General features: G+C 41.5%; 4 protein-coding genes across 4 annotated transcripts; 2 read left to right on the top strand and 2 right to left on the bottom strand.

The window, feature by feature from the left end:
• Positions 1-1,596: 1,596 nt before the first annotated feature.
• On the bottom strand, positions 1,597-7,804 carry scp2b (sterol carrier protein 2b). The gene is made up of 5 exons (XM_038716814.1): positions 7,622-7,804; positions 6,898-6,988; positions 4,254-4,383; positions 3,924-4,003; positions 1,597-2,241 (listed from the first exon to the last, which is right to left on the bottom strand). Exons 1-5 carry the CDS (start codon positions 7,642-7,644, stop codon positions 2,146-2,148), a joined length of 420 nt encoding a protein of 139 aa, XP_038572742.1. The 5' UTR covers positions 7,645-7,804; the 3' UTR covers positions 1,597-2,145.
• Positions 7,805-10,917: 3,113 nt separating this feature from the next.
• On the top strand, positions 10,918-14,610 carry cpt2 (carnitine palmitoyltransferase 2). The gene is made up of 5 exons (XM_038716807.1): positions 10,918-11,297; positions 11,592-11,672; positions 11,760-11,866; positions 11,965-13,269; positions 13,890-14,610. Exons 1-5 carry the CDS (start codon positions 11,116-11,118, stop codon positions 14,216-14,218), a joined length of 2,004 nt encoding a protein of 667 aa, XP_038572735.1. The 5' UTR covers positions 10,918-11,115; the 3' UTR covers positions 14,219-14,610.
• A 92-nt stretch (positions 14,611-14,702) lies between these two features.
• Positions 14,703-16,540, bottom strand: magoh (mago homolog, exon junction complex subunit). The gene is made up of 5 exons (XM_038716808.1): positions 16,357-16,540; positions 15,973-16,031; positions 15,577-15,687; positions 15,018-15,100; positions 14,703-14,922 (listed from the first exon to the last, which is right to left on the bottom strand). The coding sequence occupies exons 1-5, from the start codon at positions 16,445-16,447 to the stop codon at positions 14,823-14,825; spliced, it is 444 nt and encodes a 147-aa protein (XP_038572736.1). The 5' UTR covers positions 16,448-16,540; the 3' UTR covers positions 14,703-14,822.
• Positions 16,541-17,364: 824 nt separating this feature from the next.
• aatf (apoptosis antagonizing transcription factor) lies at positions 17,365-19,926 on the top strand. The gene has a single exon (XM_038716805.1). It carries the CDS (start codon positions 17,451-17,453, stop codon positions 19,128-19,130), a length of 1,680 nt encoding a protein of 559 aa, XP_038572733.1. The 5' UTR covers positions 17,365-17,450; the 3' UTR covers positions 19,131-19,926.
• Positions 19,927-19,983: the final 57 nt, after the last annotated feature.

The raw sequence follows: 19,983 nt of genomic DNA, 5'->3' as shown, positions 1-19,983 counted from the left end.
AGTTTGGTTAAAATAGCCTAAGCCAATTTTGATTTATGAGCATTAATGTAAAATGTAACTTCAAGACACAAAAGTAAAAATTTGTAATTCCAACACAGATTGACATTGGCCTGAAGGTTTTTTGATGCTCGAAAACAGGATTTTGAGATTTTATTTTGTGACATTTTTAGAGCAGAAGACCTTTGGGGCAAAGACGCAGATGAAGTACGAGATTAAAACGATGAAAGAATCTCATGATCTATCCTTCCTCTCTGCTTGTTCCAAACAAACCCCTGTTTTTTGGAAACGTACAACACAGCACATCTTGCATCAGATAATCATTTCCCAGGCCAGTAATGACCTGCGTATCAGCTGAATCACTGCTGCGTTACATAAATCATATCAAGTAGCAAACATTTTATTCGGATCAGGGTCATTGTGACAACAGAGCAAGCAGAGACATGGAAGGTCTTAATTCAGAGTGTTACAGCACAAAGGCTACTTTACATCTGAAAGGGGCATTCGGCTAATTTAGTTTTGCACTTCCACAACGTTGGAAGACTTACAGATAAGACATTTAAAAGGTGATGTTATAATTTATCATCTCCGAGCCCAAGCCAAGATAACCCTGATGACATCATAAGGGTCATTTTCCCCATACTTGACAAAGCTCCTATAGAGCCACAGAACATATTATTCAACTGTTTAAACAAGCTGAGTAGCACTTTCCAGCCATGACAAGTTAACATCATGTGTAAAATTGATGGAGTGCCCCCATTAGCACTCATTTTGAGGGAAAAACTGGATGATGTTTGAGAAATTTCTTTCAGGCTTTTTACACCAAGCTTTTAAATTGAGCTTGTTTGCATTTTATGACACTCCTTGTTAAGCATGTTTGAATAAAGGCTGGATGAAAATAGCCCAACATTTCTAACCACATTTAACGGAAACATAAGATGTTAAACTGCAGTCATTAGCGACCAATGAAACAGGCCCACGGCGACTTCAGAGTAACACCCCGAAAAGCACAAGAGCCAAGCCAATGCTACAGTGGAATCTGGGTCAGAGCTAGTTAAAAGATTTGTCTTTTAGCCATGCTCCTCCATTTACAAAGGAAAAACTACAGCGTGGCAGTCTGGAAGCAGGTCGCTGCAGTGTTGGAAAAGTGCAAGGCATCTCAGCCAATTTGACAGTGACATCCAAGTGCTGAACAGAGGGCCATTATTGCGGAAGGTTGAACCAATATACACTCAAACAGGACCCCTAAAATGTGCAGGAGGAGCCATTTACGGGTGTTAATATCAGAGCCAGGAAGAGTGCGATCATGTGTTTAACGTCTACCTTTTACACTGAATAAACACTGAAGCTTTTGTTAGGACATTGTGCCAATATTTCCATTCTAGCATCCATAAACTCACCATTACCATTGGCTCATACAAGAAAAAAAAAGCCCAGATTGTTTGTTGGTCTAGTTTTATGTGCCGTTTCACAGATCAACTGTTCTGGTTTTATTTGTTTATGTTTTCAAAATGATTAGAAACATTCAGTCAGTGAAATTAGTCAAAATAATCGCTCACAATTGTTTAAGAAAAACAGCTCCAAGTCAAGACCACCCGATGGATGTTGCAGCAAAGACAAATTTATTTAGTAGAAATGTTTTAGAGATTCATACAATAATGATAGGTACTGCTGAAAATCACAACCCCTCCGTCCAAACATTGGGCGGCCACAGTGAAAAACATTTCTATGTTGTTGGCTAAAAACCTTAGGGCAAATTGGATGTCTGAGAGGAGGAGGCACTTAGACTGTTGAGTCCGTGATTGTGGAAAATTACATCAATCTTCTCTATTCAAAAGATTTCCAGACATAATACACTCAAAGAAAGTTTTCATTAGCAACAGACTTTGGAAAGTTATTGAGATCTGGACATGGACTGAATTAGTAGGGAGCACCTGTCTCTACTCCAGTACACAAATTAATTTTCTATCTTATTCTCCAGTTAGATTGGCAGGGATGCTGACTAATCCCCTGGTCGGTCAGTGAGGTCGCTAGTAGGAAAAGTGGTTCAGTCCAGTTTACAGACCTTACCACTTATCTGAAACCAGACGTGCTGTGAACTCTATTCAGTGTTCAGAGGTGTAGTTACAGCTAGCTCCGACATCTCATCTACAGCTTGGCTTTGCCCGGCTGCAGCTGCAGGCTTTGAAGCTTCATGGCCAGTCCCATGTTGCCTGTGATCTTCAGCTTGCCCTGGAAAAACGCCTGTGAATCAGGAGAGGGTGGAAAAACATCATCCAGACAATTCTGAAAATCTGAAGTACGGTTCAGTCTGGATTGGAATCGGAGAGAACTACATGCTGCTGGTTTTAAGAGTTGCCGTGAGAGATTAACTCTACCCGGGGAAAGTGGGGCAACAGCAACAACAGCTTATGAAACGTCAGGAAACTGCATGGCACACACACACACACAGCAGGCAGAGTGGTTTGTGGACTGGAGTCCCAAAAAAAATAAAAAAAGGAAAAGAAGATAAATGAAAAAAGGTAAAATCAGACCAGGAGGTAATAATCTGACCACTCTGAGTAAGCAGAAATTCTTAGAATGTTCTGTTCTCAGAAGGAAAATGAAAGCTTTTTCATGCGAGTTTCTGGCAGAAATGGAAGAACTGACATGATCAAATTTGCCATTGCATTAAAATCAAAAAAAAAAGGTCAACCTGTCCAAATTTCTAAATGCTAGGTGATAAAGCACGGGGAAAACTCTTGGTGTTCTTGGAGCACTCACAGCTGTCCTTCATGACACAAAACACAGTGCAGCGACGGCCTTTCTGGGGACTGATCTGTGATCCCTGTAAATGGTCGTGGACTGACAGAGGTCGTCATCACATCACTCTTGCAGTACAAATGATGCTAATGTCCAAATACGTCAAAAAGAGAAATAGTTTTGGCATCAAAAGAGTTGATACTGTTTTTTTAGTTTAGTCAAATTTTTTATTAATTAATACTTTTTATTTTTTGTCTCTCACACACAGAGTTTTATCTATTTATTTTATTAAAGTTTTTGATATATATATATTTTTTTTGCATCGTGAGTGACCACCAGTTAGCTTACCAGCAGCACCGGCTGGACTACGGAAGGTAACTGCGGTGTCGTGGGAGAATCATTAAGCTCGTCTAAGACAATATATAAAAAATGAATAATGTGTGTTTTATTATTTGACCCAAGCAGTAAAATTTTGTTAAAAATACAAAACAAAACTTTTTGTTACTTCCTCTGTTTCTGAATAAATAAGTTGATATATCTTTACAAAGACTTTCTCTAACAATTTTTGGTTTAACTGTAGCAGCTCACAGAGGCAGGTATGAGATGAACAGTGCTACATTTCAAGTTGACAGTGATTTATAAAGGGGAATCTGTCTGAGTGTACAGATCGTTTACAAATTCTTTTTTTGTTTTGTGCACATGTAGCCTTTTACTAATTACAGCAAAATGTTGTAAATGAGGCTGCATCACATTGCCTATTGTATCTGTATGATGTGAGTAGTCCTATTATCAGCAGGATGTTGCAGTGCCGCTTATCAATATTAACTTTGAGTCAATTACATTTAGACACTGATAAACTGTACATTCATCAGTGAATTTCACATTTCAGCGACGCTGGGAAAATTAGATCCCGTGTGTAAAGATGTCAGAGGAGAGTAACAAGCTTCATATGGAGGCGCAAGCGTGACACGGGCACACTGGCTAGAATGGCAGAATTCCAGCAGCCACAGTACAGCCTGAACGCAGCGCCACTAAGCGCAAGACAAGTATAATAAAGAGAGAGAGAGAGAGAGAGAGAGAGAGAGAGAGAGAGAGAGAGAGAGAGAGAGAGAGAGAGAGAGAGAGAGAGAGAGAGAGAGAGAGAGAGAGAGAGAGAGAGAGAGAGAGAGAGAGAGAATACTCACAGTCTGTGGGTTCATCTTCCCTGTCATCAAGGCCAACAAGTCTGTGTCAGACATGGAAATGGTGCAATCTGCTTTTTTAGCTGCAGGTCAGAGATAAAGGAACTAAACTCAATTACAAAATAGGACACATACTGCACATCTCTGGGATATTTATTCAGTGACTTGCATGTGTTTGAAGGTACTGTCAAAGTCTAATAAATTCACACACAGATGAAGCAGGCCTTGAACTTTAAATTGCATTTCGACCCATAGTTGAATATTAACATGATTACACGTGGCTGTGTTTCCCGCTGTCGTACGAGACAACAGAAAGCCCCTGGGTTTTCTTACCCGTGTCATTGTGAACACAGCCGTTGCCGTTCTTCACATCCACAAACCAAGTTGCCTCCTGTCCGTTTGGACCATCCTTTACTTTAAAGGCAAACACTCCCCCGATCTTTTTCACAAACTGCTCCCCATCCTGTTCAAAGTACACAGACATTTTACATACAGTGAACCCTGTAGCATCTCGATTACATGTAAATGAAGTTTTCACTACCTATATTACAAGCTCATGGCGAACTCACAACGCACACACTTTTTAATAAAAATATTATATGTCTGTTTTCAACATACTGTTCTATTCTCATTACATTTTACTTCACATTATGTTTTCTTCCTGCATTGGCACTCCTGTGCTATTTCATGTCTTAGATTATAATAGGATTTGATTGATTTTGTTCCTCTTAAGTCATTTTCAGTTGTTGTGTACATGACAATAAAGAAACTTGCAGAGAGTGTCAGTAGTTCGTGGATATAAGAACCATGTTTGTGGGTTATTCTGAACCTAAGTAATGACAGAACATGTACTGACTATTCAGTAAATGAGCATTATCCTGGAGTGCAATATTTCAGCTGGTAACAATAAGTTATTGCACTGTATTGTTTCATATCTATTGTTTATTTGTAGATCTAGAACTGTAATTATTTTTAGCTTAAACCTTTTGTCATGTTAATATGTTGTCTTGTTTGTTTTGTCAGGATTGCACTCAATTCTCGTTGTACAATTTTGTGCAATGACAAAAAGAGTCTGAATCTGAATTAAAAGCCGACAATTGTTTCCGTTTTTCTTGACACTGCATCACGCATGAATGATTTTGATTGTGAGGCATCATCTCATCTTATAGAAAGTGACTTTTTTATATGATTTTTAAACAGATCTATGGGTCTTTATCCCTACTGACATCAAAGATACTGAAATAGTGATTTGTGCTCATTTCTGATGCAGACGGCACTGACAGGGTCCTGATGGTTCAGGTGTTTTAGACACAATAAGACATTTCTAATTGTCAAGCATAACTAACCCTTTAGAGATATGTTTGGTCTTAAACATGTTTAGTACTAAACATATGAAAGTAAAAGTGGGTCACGTTAATGCAAAGCTGAATGTCTCATAAGTAAACCAAAAAGTGCGCTCAAAGATAATTTAGGCACTCTGAGGAGATTTGGACTGCTAGTAGCTCTACGGAGCAATGTTTTTATCAGGGAGTTTATGGCAAGATATGGATTGGGTAAATACTCCTTAACTTAAGCACAGCTAAAAGTTATATTAGGGGGAATAATAACTCCCATCGGAGGCAACAGGGAAGCAGATGTGAAGCTGTAGGGAAAGGTCCATGGGAGAGGAACGGTCTCCAACTTTACAGGCTCCTCTCCCTGTCCTCCCACCCAAAATCAAACGGCAGCGTGACCTGGGAATTAACCTGATATCATCTGAAAGGGGAAAGATTGTCATCCATATGTTGTGGCACTTCCCTGCTGTTGATTTCCCGTAGAGGGAGGTGACACATATACTGACCGGGATCCTAAGTGTAGATATGCTCTGATGCAGAACATTCAAAGACACAAGCAACAAAGAGGCATCGCCCTTGTGTGCCTTGCGGGTAAATCAATTAATCAATTTAAAGGTGAGGAAAACGCCCCGCTTCTCCAGAGCCCGGCGGCTGGAGGACTTCCTCCTTTTGTTCTTGTTGTTATGGTGGTTGTTTGTTCTGCTATTGCTGCGGATTCCGTAGTTGTTGTCGTTGTTGTTGCATGTGTCATATCCTATCCTAATAAAAATCAAAGTATGAGCTATAAAAAAAAGAAAGAACACTTAACAGGGCCCCTGTAAATCTGGACCATATGTCAAGCAAATGCTCTTCCTCAGGCTACATTAAATTATTCTTTTTGTAAACATACAAGTGTTTATGGAAATCACTCTGCAGCTGAACATACATCAAACAACAAAAGGTATGACCTTAAATCTGCCTGAAAAATTGGGCTAGAAATTGAAACAGAGACATCATTTTCCCTCGCAACATTTAACTAATATGAAGTACAAAAGTGGGACAACAGATTCACTTACTGAAGATAAGCTCATCTAAAATCTGTTTGTCTGATCAGTTGCCTGAGATATCACACTCAACTATGACTGAGTATTAAGACTGCTCTGCTGTTGCCATTTTCTCATTGATGACAAATCCCTTTCATTACATAGACAGCACAGCCGGAGAGCTTGAGATGAATCTGGTATGATTGAGGTCACCCAAAGGTAACTGCTTAAAAGCACACAGTTTTTTGAAGGAAACCATTTGTCTGATTAAGTCAACATAGACTTGAAATTATTTTTGCGCTGTGAATTGAAAGTTTGGGGAACTGATCCAAACGTGCCACCATGAGGCTAAATACCCACATAGCAGTTTGGCACAGACCCAGAAACTGTATGTAACTAGATGGACTGATGTAGCCTACTCTTAAAAGAATATTGTGCTTTTTGGCCTTTTCCCTTTCCTTTATTGTGCATGCAATAGGATTGCAAAGTGAAATTTATATGTACTACAAATGAATTAAAACAAAAAATTTGCAGTCTCAGAGCTGTAAAAACTATATAATATCGCAGGCCTGCAAGTAACAATATTGTCCCCTATTTTGAAGTCATGTAACAGTCAGTCACCTCCTGGAGCTTCTTGTTGATTTCCTGGAACACAGCATGTGCCTTGAATCCCTCCAGGCCGTCACTAGCACTGGTGTTAATGGCTCGAATCCTTGACAAAGTGAAGAAGGCAAAAGGTATAAGAATGGGAAAGTAACAATGTTAATATAAGAAAGCGGTGAAAACACAGCTCAGACAAGACAAAAGGTTTCCAAAGACAAAATAATAACTGATTTAATATTCAATTTGATAGTTGTTTGTAGGAGATTCAGAGTGTGTGTGGACCTCGCCACTGGAGCTCAGACCGTGTTCACACTTGTCAATTTCATATTACAGGATGTGAATACCTCCCACTGGTCACCAGCTCCGATGTAACACGAAGCCCACTCAGTCATCACTTTCCCAAATGGGTCAAGGTTCATGAAGACTGTGGCCTCCGCATTTGACATCTCCACTACCTGGTTCACAGTCGGCGTATCTAAAGACCAACGCAGCAACTAGCCAAACCCTTTCAACAATGTGGTGTCACAAATTGTGTGCTAATGACGTTGGAAAAGCAGGAGGCCAGCAGGCCAGCTGAAGCCTTAACGTTACACGATAACGTTGCTGTTTGTTAAACAATTCCTAGCTAACTTGGTGGAACGTTAATGTTACCCGGCAACAATAAGGTTGACCTCTATGAATTACTCAAAAACACGGAACTTAACGTGTCACTATAATGCCGCACGGTGCTTAGTATTCCTACCTTGGTGTCTGTATTTCAGGCATTTTGCTATAACGTCAGGTGAACACACAGTGCCTCTGCTAACAGAACTTCGGAGCCGCTGTGTCGCTTGTGCTGCGCTTCCTTGTTTCTTCCTATTTTTCCCCCGGATCTTCAGACACGACGTGTCGATGTCAGATAGCCCAGAGCCACCGAGTGTACTTTGAACGGCCCCAAATGTGTCAACATAACTTTAAAAATGCTCCTGTTACATAATATTATGCGCTACAAATGTTTCGTTTTAAAGGATCGATTTAAAGAGCAAAGCACAAGCGTTGTATGCTGTGCTTTAGATTTAGAAAGTATTACTTTCTACCTTTCCTGGCAGCCACTGGTTTCCATACATCTCTGTATGGGGTGAAAATCAATAAGCCAGCTGCTTTGTGAAATCCATCACAATAAACACCACAGGAGTCTTTTCATTTTGTGAGGTAAGGTTTTCAAATCGTTCCTGCACTTCAACTGCATTGCCTCCCTTTCTATGGTCACCACACAATTATAAAGTAACACCATAGGTGTCATTTACACATGGCACGCTGGGTACATGTCCCCATCGATTTTTGAAAGCAAAATAAAGCTGAAATAATAGCTTGCAACAAGAAATGTTAAATGACTAAATGCTTCGAGAAAGGTTTATTTGCTCGATAAGAAAACATGCAATGCAATTTAAATAATAGAAGCATAAATAAAAGAAACAGTTGTGCATTGTCCAAAAAAAGAAACATAATTTAAAAAACAAAAACAAGATACTGGGGTGGCACGGTGGTGTAGTGGTTAGCGCTGTCACCTCACAGCAAGAAGGCCGTGGGTTCAAACCCTGTGTGGAGTTTGCATGTTCTCCCCGTGTCCGCGTGGGTTCTCTCCGGGTGCTCTGGCTTCCTCCCGCTGTCCAAAGACATGCAGGCTAGGTTAATTGGTGTCTCTGAAATTGTCCTTAGTGTGACTGGTTGTTAGGATTGGCTCCAGCCCCTCACGACCCTTTATGCAGGACAAGCAGTTGATGATGGATGGATGGACAACAAGATACTGATTATAAAATTACCCAAAAATGTGCACCAATCAGTAACTTTAACAACTTCTTGACAGAGCTTCTTTTTGACCAAGTTTTCGGTTCTCTCCCTGTGAACAAAACAAGAGTGGGGAAGACCAAATCATGTCAGCATGTGTATTGATTCAGCAGGGATGATGTTAAATGAAAAACGTTGATCTGCAGGTGAAACATATCTGAAAGCAAGAATGCCTGGGAGCTGCACTGCACTATATTCTGTTATATTTTGAATTTTCACCTGTCACCTAAACTTTGTGTTTCTTTTTACATAAATAAATACATTTCCACTATAAATTGGTGCAGAAACTTTTGCCAGAATGCAGGAAAGCATGTGTTTAATGCTCAAAATTTCCTGAGGGAGGGGCCCCAGACACCTCTTTCATTTGTCTAGGCATCGTACATTTATTATTAACACTGTTTAAGATATTCTCATCTTGTTGTCAGGAACCCAATTGCACACATCGCAACGTCTTGTGAGCTAAGCGGCTCTTCACACCCCTATTCTGAGCCCCTATGTCCCCACCACTTTTCAACACAAAGTCACACCCTTGAGTAACACACATAGTAATGTAGACCTGATTTTTACTGTGTTTGATCATACAAGTGAAGGATGTGATTCACACTGTGCAGAAATGAAAGGAATCCAGTAAATGTCTGGAACTGCAGAAAATAAAAACATGCATTCAACAATTGTACTGAACACTTTGGTATGGTCCTTAAAGAGGCATGAAAGGTGCTGATTAAATTCATGTTCTCATTTCACAGCCAAATACTGAAATTGTAAGCATTTATTTGTACAAAAGCATAAAATATGCACTAAGATATTGTATGATTATATATAGTATAGCTTTAGGCCAGGTTCGAAAAGATTTACGTGGAAATTAAAATGTTATAACATAAGCTTTGCATGGCTGTCCTGGCTTCCATTGTTTCAGTTTTGCAAAAGCAAGACTGACCAAAGTCTTATTACATAAATATTGGATTACAGTCAAATAACTGATTAAAAAACATGCTACTTTAAATTATTACCAAAACCACACAATAACATTTTTCTGCATGATGCATCAAAAAATGTTGTAAATGTTAAAGCTTTCACTTGTAAATACGCTTTTTTAAATGTTTTACTGTATATCAGTTTTACATGTGCTATGTTGGCACTCAATCACCTATTGTAGGATACTCATTTACATAAAAATGAGCACAACTGAGACACTATTTATACCTGTGTGGAAAACTCTACTCTTTTATCTCACCTCTATGAAAAGGGAGCTACCTCTGTACTTCTCATTGGAGGGCTAATTATGTGTTTCTGTGGCTTGCATTTTGAATGATAATGAATTAGGGACCTTTGCCACTGGGGTGACACACAGGGGAATATTTCACACATGATAAAATACATAAGTTTCCACCATATAATCATGACAATATGAACACTGTTGTTCGACTCTCTAGTTTGTGCCATGCATGGTTGTTTGCATAGCCTGACGGATACTGAATATCTGAGGCCAACAGCTATCCCTCTTTACCCATGAGCGCTCCCTGATCCATTCTACCAACACCATCTTCAAATTTGCTGGTGATACCTCCCTAATTGGACTAATAACAGACAATAACGAGACAGCCTACAGGAGCTCAGGAGGTTCAGCATCTGACAGAATCGTGTTCTTACAATTACCTGGACTTAAACATCACAAACTCCAAGGAAATGATTTTGGATTACAGGACATGTACGCGCACTGAGCACTCAGCCCTCCGCATGCAGGGGGAGGAGGAAGAGAAATTAGAGAGCTTTAGGTTCCTTGGTGTGCACATCTCAGCTGACCTCACCGGGAACACACACATCTCCTATCAGGTGGGGAAGGCCCAACAGAGGCTTCACTTCCTTTTCCTTTTTTATACTGCAATTTCACATTACTTATTGGCCGACATATAGCATACCTCAATATTGATATCTGTCATAATAAGCTTAAACTGACCGGTGTATCAGGCGATGTATGGAGCGTTTATAATTACTCTAACATTTCTTTGTTTTAGTTTGATCTAATTTGCATTGGAATATTGGATGATCAATGCAGCCACTCAGGGAAGCATTTGCACCAACTCAGACAATTCAGTCTGAGTTACAGAGTGTGGATGCTGTCCAGTTTTTGCAGTGGGAAACTTTCATCCAGTAGGTGGCGGTAATGCAACACTTACAGATGCAAACTGCTAAAAAAAACACACACAAAGAAGAAGTTACCAATTCAGTTCCTCTTTATTTCCTTTTGCTCTAACCATAGACTGTATGGCTCTAACGTACCACTGAATTTTTAGAAGCGAAGCACACAGTTTCATGAGTCTGAGCGCCAAACTCAATTTGGGAAACAAAAACAGCAAAGGCGATTTGTCAGCTAGCTAGCTAGATATTCCGGATTACAAAGCCAGCACCATGGCCAATTTGCTGTCATTGCAATGCGTTGGCTGTTTGAGGAAATCTGGAAGCTTAATGAATTTAAGACCTGCGGCTCTGGGCATCGATAAAAGAAACTACAGCAGCAAGAAAGGGTCTTCAGCCGAGTATCTGCACCAAAGTGTTGTACCATCGATGCATTACCAGAAGAGTTTACCCAGGTAAGGAGTCCAAGGTGTCAGTGCCCTAACCATAACCCCAACATGTGGTGTTAACTCAACATACCGTTAGGCTAAGTATGAATCTAAACTAGGAATGTCAGGTGGTCGTGGGAAGGTGACCCATTTAGCTTTTAAAAGAATGTAGGTGAAAGTGCACGATTGATTTTAGGTTGATGACCACTAGGGGGAACGTGACATGACTGACATCTACTGGCGTCCAACATTTACTGGGCTGCTGAAAGGATAAACTTTTCTCTTTTTATTATTACTTTTTTTTTTTTTTTTTATGCTTAGGCTGCCCGTACCAAAACTGGAAGATACTATCAAGAAGTATTTAGCTGCCCAGAGGCCTCTGTTGGATGATGACCAGTTCAGGTAGGTTTTCACATGGAAATCAACCTTTTAATTTCCTTTTGTGTAGTTCCAAATTAATACTCACTGGTCTTTACTGTGTGTCCTCAGAACAACCGAGAAACTTGCACAGGATTTCCAGAATGGCGTGGGGAAACAGCTGCACGAGGAACTAGTCGCTCAAGACAAAAACAATAAGCACACAAGCTACATCTCAGGTGAACTGGCCTTTGTGATCATTGCCAACCTGAAACTGAGCAACACACAAGCGCATATGTACCTAATTCATCCAGCTGAATAACTTCTTTTCTTTCAGGGCCATGGTTTGACATGTATCTTTCTGCACGTGACTCTGTGGTGCTAAACTTCAACCCCTTCATGTCCTTCAACCCTGACCCCAAGGCCGAGTACAATGACCAGCTGGTGCGGGCGACCAACATGGCGTGTTCAGCTGTGCGCTTCATGAAAACACTGCGAGCTGGATTACTGGAGCCAGAGGTTTTCCACCTCAACCCGGCAAAGAGCAACACAGACGGCTTCAAAAAGTTCATTCGCTGGGTCCCGTCTTCGCTGTCTTGGTACGGAGCTTACATGGTGAATGCTTACCCGCTGGACATGTCTCAGTACTTTCGCCTCTTTAACTCAACTCGGATTCCCAAGCGCGGGCGAGATGAGCTCTTCACTGATGAGAAAGGTCGACATCTCCTGGTTATGAGGAAAGGCAACATGTACGTGTTTGATGTTGTAGACAGGGATGGGAATCTGGTGAAGCCTGCAGAGATCCAGTCCCACTTTAAGTACATTTTGTCCGACCCAACGCCAGCGCCTGCCTTTCCTCTCGGGGTCCTGACCAGTGAGAACAGGGATGTGTGGGCCGGGCTGAGGGACAAGCTGATAGCTGCTGGAAATGCAGAGGGTTTACGGCTTGTTGACAGCGCCCTTTTCGCTCTCTGTCTGGACGATGAAAGCATGAGGGACCATATTCACATCTCGCACAACATGTTGCACGGCAACGGCTGCAACCGGTGGTACGACAAGTCCTTCAGCGTCATTCTGACCAAAGATGGACAGGCAGCCATCAATTTTGAGCACTCCTGGGGCGACGGCGTAGCTGTGCTCCGCTTTCAGAACGAGATCTTCAAAGACACAACCGAGCAGCCGCTGGTCCACCCGGGCTCTGCTCCTGCTGCTGTGGATTCAGCATCAGCTGTGCGCAGACTGCAGTTCAACCTGGACAGCGAGCTGGAGAATGGCATCAAGGTAGCAAAGGAGAAGTTTGATTCAGCCATATCGAAGCTCACCATCGATGCATTGGAGTTCAAGAAAGGTGGGAAGGAACAATTGAAGAAGAGCAAGTTGAGTCCAGATGCTATAGCCCAGCTGGCTTTTCAGATGGGCTTCTTGAGGCAGTATGGGCAGACAGTCGCCACGTACGAGTCGTGTAGCACTGCGGCGTTTAAGCATGGCCGCACAGAGACCATCCGGCCAGCCACCATACACACAAAACAATGCTCACATGCCTTCGTTTGCCAGCCAGGCCAACACAGCGTGGGGCAACTACAGGCCATGCTGAGTGAATGCTCTAAATATCATGGACAGCTCACCAAGGAGGCAGCTATGGGTGTGTAGAAGACATCTCTCCATGTATTTAAATGATTACAATGAGTGATGCCATGAAATATTCTATATAATGTATTTTTGTGGTCTGTTTCTGAAAACATTTACAAGGTGCTTTGGTAATTTCTTTACAGGAAAGAATTCCTAGACTGAACTTTCTCTGTTCACCATCGTGCAGTGACTCAGCTAGTTATGTCATATCCACAGCAGGATCTGACAGCTTACGATTCTGCACTGAGCCAAATATTTGAGACTTACTGTATCAAAAGTCTCATGTTATAGCAGTATTTGATCATTTACAACTAGGGTGATTGAAGATGCAATGCATGTAAAACAAGGGATCAAAAAATATTTATTTTATCTTGTACAAGACAATGATGTTGTTTAAGTTATTATCTTGTATGTATTAGTTAATATAATAACTTCATTAATATAGCACTTAAACTAAATAATATACTAAGATAATGACTAGGTCTAGCACAAGATTAAAATAACTAATCTTTCCAGACTACAAGGGTTCCATAAATTAGTGAACATGGGAGTGATATTAGGCAAAACTGGTCTCTACTTACAGTACGCATCCCACTGGTCTGCTGTATTAACTACTTTTATTACTCTCACCAGGCCAAGGGTTTGACCGTCACCTGTTTGCCATGCGATATCTGGCGAATTCAAAGGGCCAGGCTCTGCACAGCTTGTACACAGACCCAGCTTACGCTGCCATCAACCACAACATCCTCTCTACCAGCACCCTCACCAGTCCAGCTGTGAACCTCGGTGGCTTTGCTCCGGTGGTGCCTGATGGGTTTGGTGTGGGCTATGGTGTCCACGACGACTGGATCGGCTGCAATGTGTCCAGCTATCCGGCTCGCAACGTCCACGAGTTCCTGCAGTGTGTTCACAAGTCTTTAGAGGACATTTTCACTGTTTTGGAAGGAAAGCCGCTCAGCTAAGATACATGCGTTAGTCATCACAAAAGTGAAAGAAAAAAAAACTAATTTTACAGAACGGTGAAGGTCAGCTGCTCCCAAACTAACTTCTCTCTGGAACATGCAGGAATTGAGATGAATTATATATTTAATACATTATCATGGTGCTTGAATATAACTTTATTTTAGGAATTCAAGAAATTTGGAGTGCTGGTCATTATTTATGCAGGACTTTTCAGATGTAGATTTTCTCTGGAATAGATTCAAGTATGGAATCAGACTGTGCCTTCTCAATGTGAATTTAACAGCATCTGATTGTTATTGTGATAACCTATTTAAATTGTCATCACTGTCATTTACATTGACAATATTGTTGTGGGTGAATGTAATTTGAAATAAAAATTAATTGATTTACATTTGCTCCTTTATTTCATAAATGTAGCAAGAACATCTTCCCAATTAAAACTGTTTGATGCCATTGATGCCAGTAAAGGAATAAACCAGTATATCAGATGTTTTTCTCATCCTTTATTTAAAATAAAAAACAGTTCCACCAAAAGCAAATGTACAAATGCGGTAGTACAACAGAAACATTAGCTAAATCAATTAAAACCAGCAAAATCCACATTTAGATAGGCTTGATCTTGAAGTGTAGGCCGATGAGACTGAAGACGAGACACTTCAGATCTTGCACCAGGTAGTAGAACACGCGAAGACCTTCAGGGTCCCTGAAATACAGTGCGGGTTTTAAAGTTATGCCCCTTTGTCAGGGACAAATACACACCAGTCTCTACTTTTGTCAACTCTCAGATATAGTACTCACTTTGACTGGTTGACGTCAATCAAGGAACCAATTTTGGAAGTTGTGAATGAAATGTGCTCGTCTCCAATGACGATCTCCAGTTCCTGAGAAATTGGGACAAAAACTATCAAGTTATTCTTCGGCTTAAAAGGCTTAAAAACAATGTTTCTGATCAAATCAATACAGAGTTGATTTGCCAGTAAAGACATGTCAGAGAAAATATCAGTCCGTTGACCAAATATTGAAAGGTGGGATGTTCTGTATGTGCCATCAAAATCGGTGACCCTATTTAAATAATAAAGCCATAACTGTAGTCACAGCTACCAAAGTATGTTACCTATGGACTCCCTCTTGTTAGAAACAAACAATACATGATGTGACCACAGCAAAAACATTCTTATAGGTTCACAAAATCTGACTGGCCACTGAATGCAGTGCAACACCAACAGTGTTGATAAAAAAAATACTTGCGCCTGTACCAAAATATAGCAATCAAAACTACATGAAATTACAGATCTGGAGAGAAAATGGGTTGGCATGCAATATGATCTGTTCACTGTCAATGAATTTAGTCACAAACCTGTCTGCCAACTCTGTCAGGAGGCGGCCACAGTGCATCATCTTCCTTTGTGATCTCACTGTCGTCAATGATCCTCTTCAGCTCCTCCATAACGCTTTTGTGTACATATGCCTTGGTTGGTACAGAGAAAACAGATGGACCAGGTTAAACTTGGCAAATGTTTACAGCTGTGATATCTACCAACATATATGATGTAAGAATAGGCTTATCTAAAATATTGTTTATCTTAATATCAAAATCTCTCTTCTCACTTGGTTGATCACTATCAAGCCCCCTAATGAATGCCACCACCGCACAGCGCTCCTTTACATACAATGCTGCAGCTAAGCACTAACAGTATGGCTGTAGTGCTGGTCACATTATTGATATCTTGGAAAGGTGTTTTTAATAAGTTACCTCCTTTCTGATCATCACGTCATTCTTGTAGTTGCTGTTGTTTGCGTACCTCAGTTTACCTGCGAGAAAATAATCAATTTGAAACAATGCATCACGTTTAAATAAAACATGGATGAGTTTGTTCCCATCCGCACAGGCCACATGGTTCTTAATATCTGCTCATAGGATATTAATTAAGAGGGTAATACATTTATATTATATATATTTTGATGCATTAACTCAGTCCAAACTAACTTTTATGATACAGTGGAAACCATAGAGAGAATTTGGCGCTAGCAACTCGTTGTGAGTCCGCTGCGGCCTAGCCCACTGCCAGGTAGCTAGCGACGTTAGCTCAGACGCAGGAAAGCTAACACGCCTGTATTACCGCCAAACTGAACTTACCGTCAGGTCTGAATTCAAATTCCAGGAACTCGTGTCCGAACTTTCCCTTGTGTCCAACATAATATCTTAAATAGAAGTCACTTGTTGACATCTTTACTCTCCAGAAAGTAAGCTTTCCGGTGAAGTCGGCAGAACAAAACTTAGCAAGCAGCCAGGACCCTCGCCAACCATGTACGCATGCGTAAAGGTCATAGGGATTAAGGCATCTATGCCCCGAAGTTTGTCTTTCAGGAAGAATTTACTGTATGTACTTGATTTGATTTCATATAGCCTCTAAATGACAAAGATATTTTCTAACAGCTAACACTCACATCGATAATTCAACCAAAAAAAGTGCCTCTAGGGCAAACATTACATTCAGAAAGCAAGATTACACCAAATATAACTTTGTTTAGTGTTAAACATCAGACTTAATATAATTCTGTTAAAATGTTAATACTTTTGTGCATCTCTTCTAAATTAATACATTTTCTTACTTTTTGGGTATAGTTTCATTTGTATTTCGCCCTTAATATTATTATCATTATTATTATTATTATTATTATTGTGTTTGTGGTGTATAACATATGTGCATCTGGCCATTACGTGCATCCGGCCATTACAGTTTAACATAATGCTCTGCAGCTGGTGAGAGGGACAGTGAACCCTTATGGGAAAGTAATGATTGATGGGTGCAGTGTTAGGGGAAGTAGAAATTAGGTATAAAGAGATTAGTGTGTATAAAGAGATTAGTGTGTATGAAGGGACTGTACCCTTCTGTGGTGTCTAATAGATGGTTACACTTATTCTACAGCACTGTGCCCTTATATGGTTTTTAGCAGAGACCTAAACATGTCCTAGAAATGTTACTGAGGCTGTCCATTTCTGCGAAAAGACAGGAGTAGGATACACATGGGATGAAACAAAGGCCCTTCTCAAGGATTCTTGACTTTGTGAAATCGCCCACTGTCTCCTCTCGTTCTGCCTGACAGACCTCACCCAGGGATTACGATTTATGCCTTTAAGCGCCGTCGCAGTTTGCCAACGTCATCATTTCCCGCAGTTAGGGACGTTTCTGACTGCAGCACACGTGTGGTTGTTATAAACGTTTTCCCATGGCTGGCTCCTTTTCTCAAGAGCTCGAGGATTTGTTGAATCCTTTGCCTAAATTTGCTGATCCCGAGGATGATGATGACGAGACCACCAAAGCCAGAGTGGTTGAAAAATTCATCGAGGACGACGACGAAGATGGGGTCGGTCCCAGCGCTCTGCGGAAGCACAACACATCCCTGCTCTCAGAAACCGACAGACGGTACGTGGGGAAGACAGTGTCTCGGAAACAGCTGCTGATGGATATTGAGGGATCTGGTGATGAGGAGGAGGAGGAGGATGATGATGATGAGGATGTGGAAGAGGAGGAGGGCAGCAAAGAGAAACCAGAAGAAGATGAATTATCGGATTTTATGGAGGATGAAGAGGCAGATGATGATGATCAAAATTATTTAGAAGATGGGGAGTTGGTTGGTAGTGATGCCAAACTGGCATCTAAGACAAAGGTCGCTGACATGACCTTTCCTCTGGGAGTGGACTTCCACAAACTGACAGAAGGCATGGATGACCTAGGAGTGAGTGAAGAAGATGATGATGATGATGATGATGATGAAGACAGTGGCGAGGAGCCCGAAGGCAGCGATGAAGATGGTGGCTCCGACGACGATGAGATGGAAGACGATGATGTAGACGGCGAGGATGAGGGAACTGTCCGCACATTCTCCCAAGACAAAGTAGACGAGGAGGTTGAGAAAGGGAAGGCTGTGAAGAACCAGCTGGCCCTGTGGGACCAGCTGCTCGAGGGCCGAATCAAAATCCAGAAAGCCCTGGTGACCGCCAACCAGCTTCCACAGCCGCAGACTTTCCCGGAGTTCAAGAGGAGGGGCGGAGCCGAGCTTGCAGGGGAGCTGAAGAACGCCCACAAAGCTTTGAAAGCTCTTCAAAGATCCCTGCTGGAGCTGCACGATCAGCTGCTGTACCAGAATGCAGACACGAGGGCCGTCGCTCTGGGGAAGACAGGATCTCAGGGGGAAGACGAGGAGATAAACAGTGATGAGAATGAAGATGGGTCAGTGCAGGAGGGGGGAGCGCCTAAAAGAAAACTGGAGATGGCAGAGTACCCGGACGTCATGGCCAAGCGTTTTGCTGCTTTCCAGCCTTACTGTAACGCCACGTTGCAAAAGTGGCATGACAAAACTAGACTGACTATGGGCAAAAGCAGCAAGGGTTTTGGGGCGTTCGACAGAAACATCTTGACCCAAGTGGAGCAGGTGCTGATGGATAAAGAGAGGCTTGTGCGGCGCACCCAGACCCGACGCTCTGAGTACAGAGTCCTGGGGAAAACGGAGGCCTCTGCTCTCACCTCTCAGGCCGTCTTCACTGAGGGAGAGGAGGCGGAACAGCTGAAAACAAACACACATCTGAAGGATCTGGACGAGGATATATTTGATGATGATGATTTCTACCACCAGCTGCTAAGAGAGCTGATTGAGCGCAAGACGAGCGCAGTGGACCCTAATGACCAGGTGGCTATGGGCAGGCAGTGGCTGGCCATCCAGAAATTGCGCAGCAAGATCAAGAAGAAGGTCGATACCAAGGCCAGCAAGGGCCGTAAAGTCAGATTCCACGTCCACAGTAAGATGGTCAATTTTATGGCTCCCATCGACCACAGCTCAATGAGTGACGAGGCACGCAGCGAACTGTATCGTGGCCTCTTTGGTCAGAACTCCAAAGTCAGGGAGTGACGTTAAGCAGGTACTCATGTGGAGCAGATTCCAAAGTGCCAGGATAGAAACAAAGCAGTGCCTTTTTTTTTTTTTTTTGGCGCTCCCAGGAATGATGCCAAGCAGCAGTGTGGGTTAGGACAGAGGCTGGGCTCTGTTCTTTGTCAGGACGAGCTCTGCAGAGCGGGCTGGCAGTTGTGCTGCTCTGACTTGACAGAGTATGGACTCACAGGGCACATTCAGTTCCTAATACCTTTTTATACCGATTAGCATTTATGTGTTGAGGCCTAATGACCAGTCTGTGATAATAATAATACGTTTCCACCCGAACAATAAGTGAATCAGTGGATTTGAAGCAAAATAATTACTGTCATTCTTTCATATTACAAGTCTCACATGATTCTAGTAAAGTGTGTGCTTCAAATTGTATGGTCCTTTTTTTTTATATAGTAAACTGTCCTAACATATATGCTGTTGCCCAATTATATACAACATACCAACTCTATACAGTATACTAATCTTTCAGCTGTTTTTGCAGTCAGTATAGGTGAAGTCAACAACAAGTCTAACAACAAGGTTCAGTATGCATTCTGACTGTGTTTATACTTTCATGATTCTTTACTTTTCCACACAACACCCTTCAACTCTCTCCGAAAATATTGGCCACGCACCAAAAAGGTAGTCTCTAAATTTTCCTTAATATTTGGATTTTAGTATTTAATTATTCAGTTAATAGTTGGGTTTTTTTTGTAATTTCATTTAGTCTAAGCATGAAGGTCTCAGTTTTGTTTCGGAATAAAATTCGGGTGGAGAATTTTTGTTTGCCAAAAAGAAGTCAAATGTAAACATGTTCATTGAATAGAAATACTGAATA

Source organism: Micropterus salmoides, unplaced genomic scaffold (genome assembly GCF_014851395.1).
Source record: "Micropterus salmoides isolate LMB-PRFRI ecotype aquatic unplaced genomic scaffold, ASM1485139v1 Ms_hic_scaffold_13, whole genome shotgun sequence".
In the NCBI taxonomy this organism is placed as follows: Eukaryota; Metazoa; Chordata; class Actinopteri; order Centrarchiformes; family Centrarchidae; genus Micropterus; species Micropterus salmoides.
Note: the sequence above shows the minus strand (reverse complement) of the source record. Positions and strands in the feature narration are given on the sequence as shown.

Excerpts from the sequence above, each read along its gene's own strand:
- cpt2 (XM_038716807.1), top strand. The coding sequence starts at position 11,116 with ATGGCCAATTTGCTGTCATTGCAATGCGTTGGCTGTTTGAGGAAATCT. Across the intron at positions 11,298-11,591 it reads TACCAGAAGAGTTTACCCAG|GCTGCCCGTACCAAAACTGG; the intron begins GTAAGGAGTCCA and ends TTTTATGCTTAG. Across the intron at positions 11,673-11,759 it reads TTGGATGATGACCAGTTCAG|AACAACCGAGAAACTTGCAC; the intron begins GTAGGTTTTCAC and ends GTGTGTCCTCAG.
- aatf (XM_038716805.1), top strand. The coding sequence starts at position 17,451 with ATGGCTGGCTCCTTTTCTCAAGAGCTCGAGGATTTGTTGAATCCTTTG.
- magoh (XM_038716808.1), bottom strand. The coding sequence starts at position 16,447 with ATGTCAACAAGTGACTTCTATTTAAGATATTATGTTGGACACAAGGGA. Across the intron at positions 16,032-16,356 it reads ATTTGAATTCAGACCTGACG|GTAAACTGAGGTACGCAAAC; the intron begins GTAAGTTCAGTT and ends ATTTTCTCGCAG. Across the intron at positions 15,688-15,972 it reads ACGTGATGATCAGAAAGGAG|GCATATGTACACAAAAGCGT; the intron begins GTAACTTATTAA and ends GTACCAACCAAG.
- scp2b (XM_038716814.1), bottom strand. The coding sequence starts at position 7,644 with ATGCCTGAAATACAGACACCAAG. Across the intron at positions 4,384-6,897 it reads TCAACAAGAAGCTCCAGGAG|GATGGGGAGCAGTTTGTGAA; the intron begins GTGACTGACTGT and ends TACTTTGAACAG. Across the intron at positions 2,242-3,923 it reads GGAAGATGAACCCACAGACT|GCGTTTTTCCAGGGCAAGCT; the intron begins GTGAGTATTCTC and ends CCTGATTCACAG.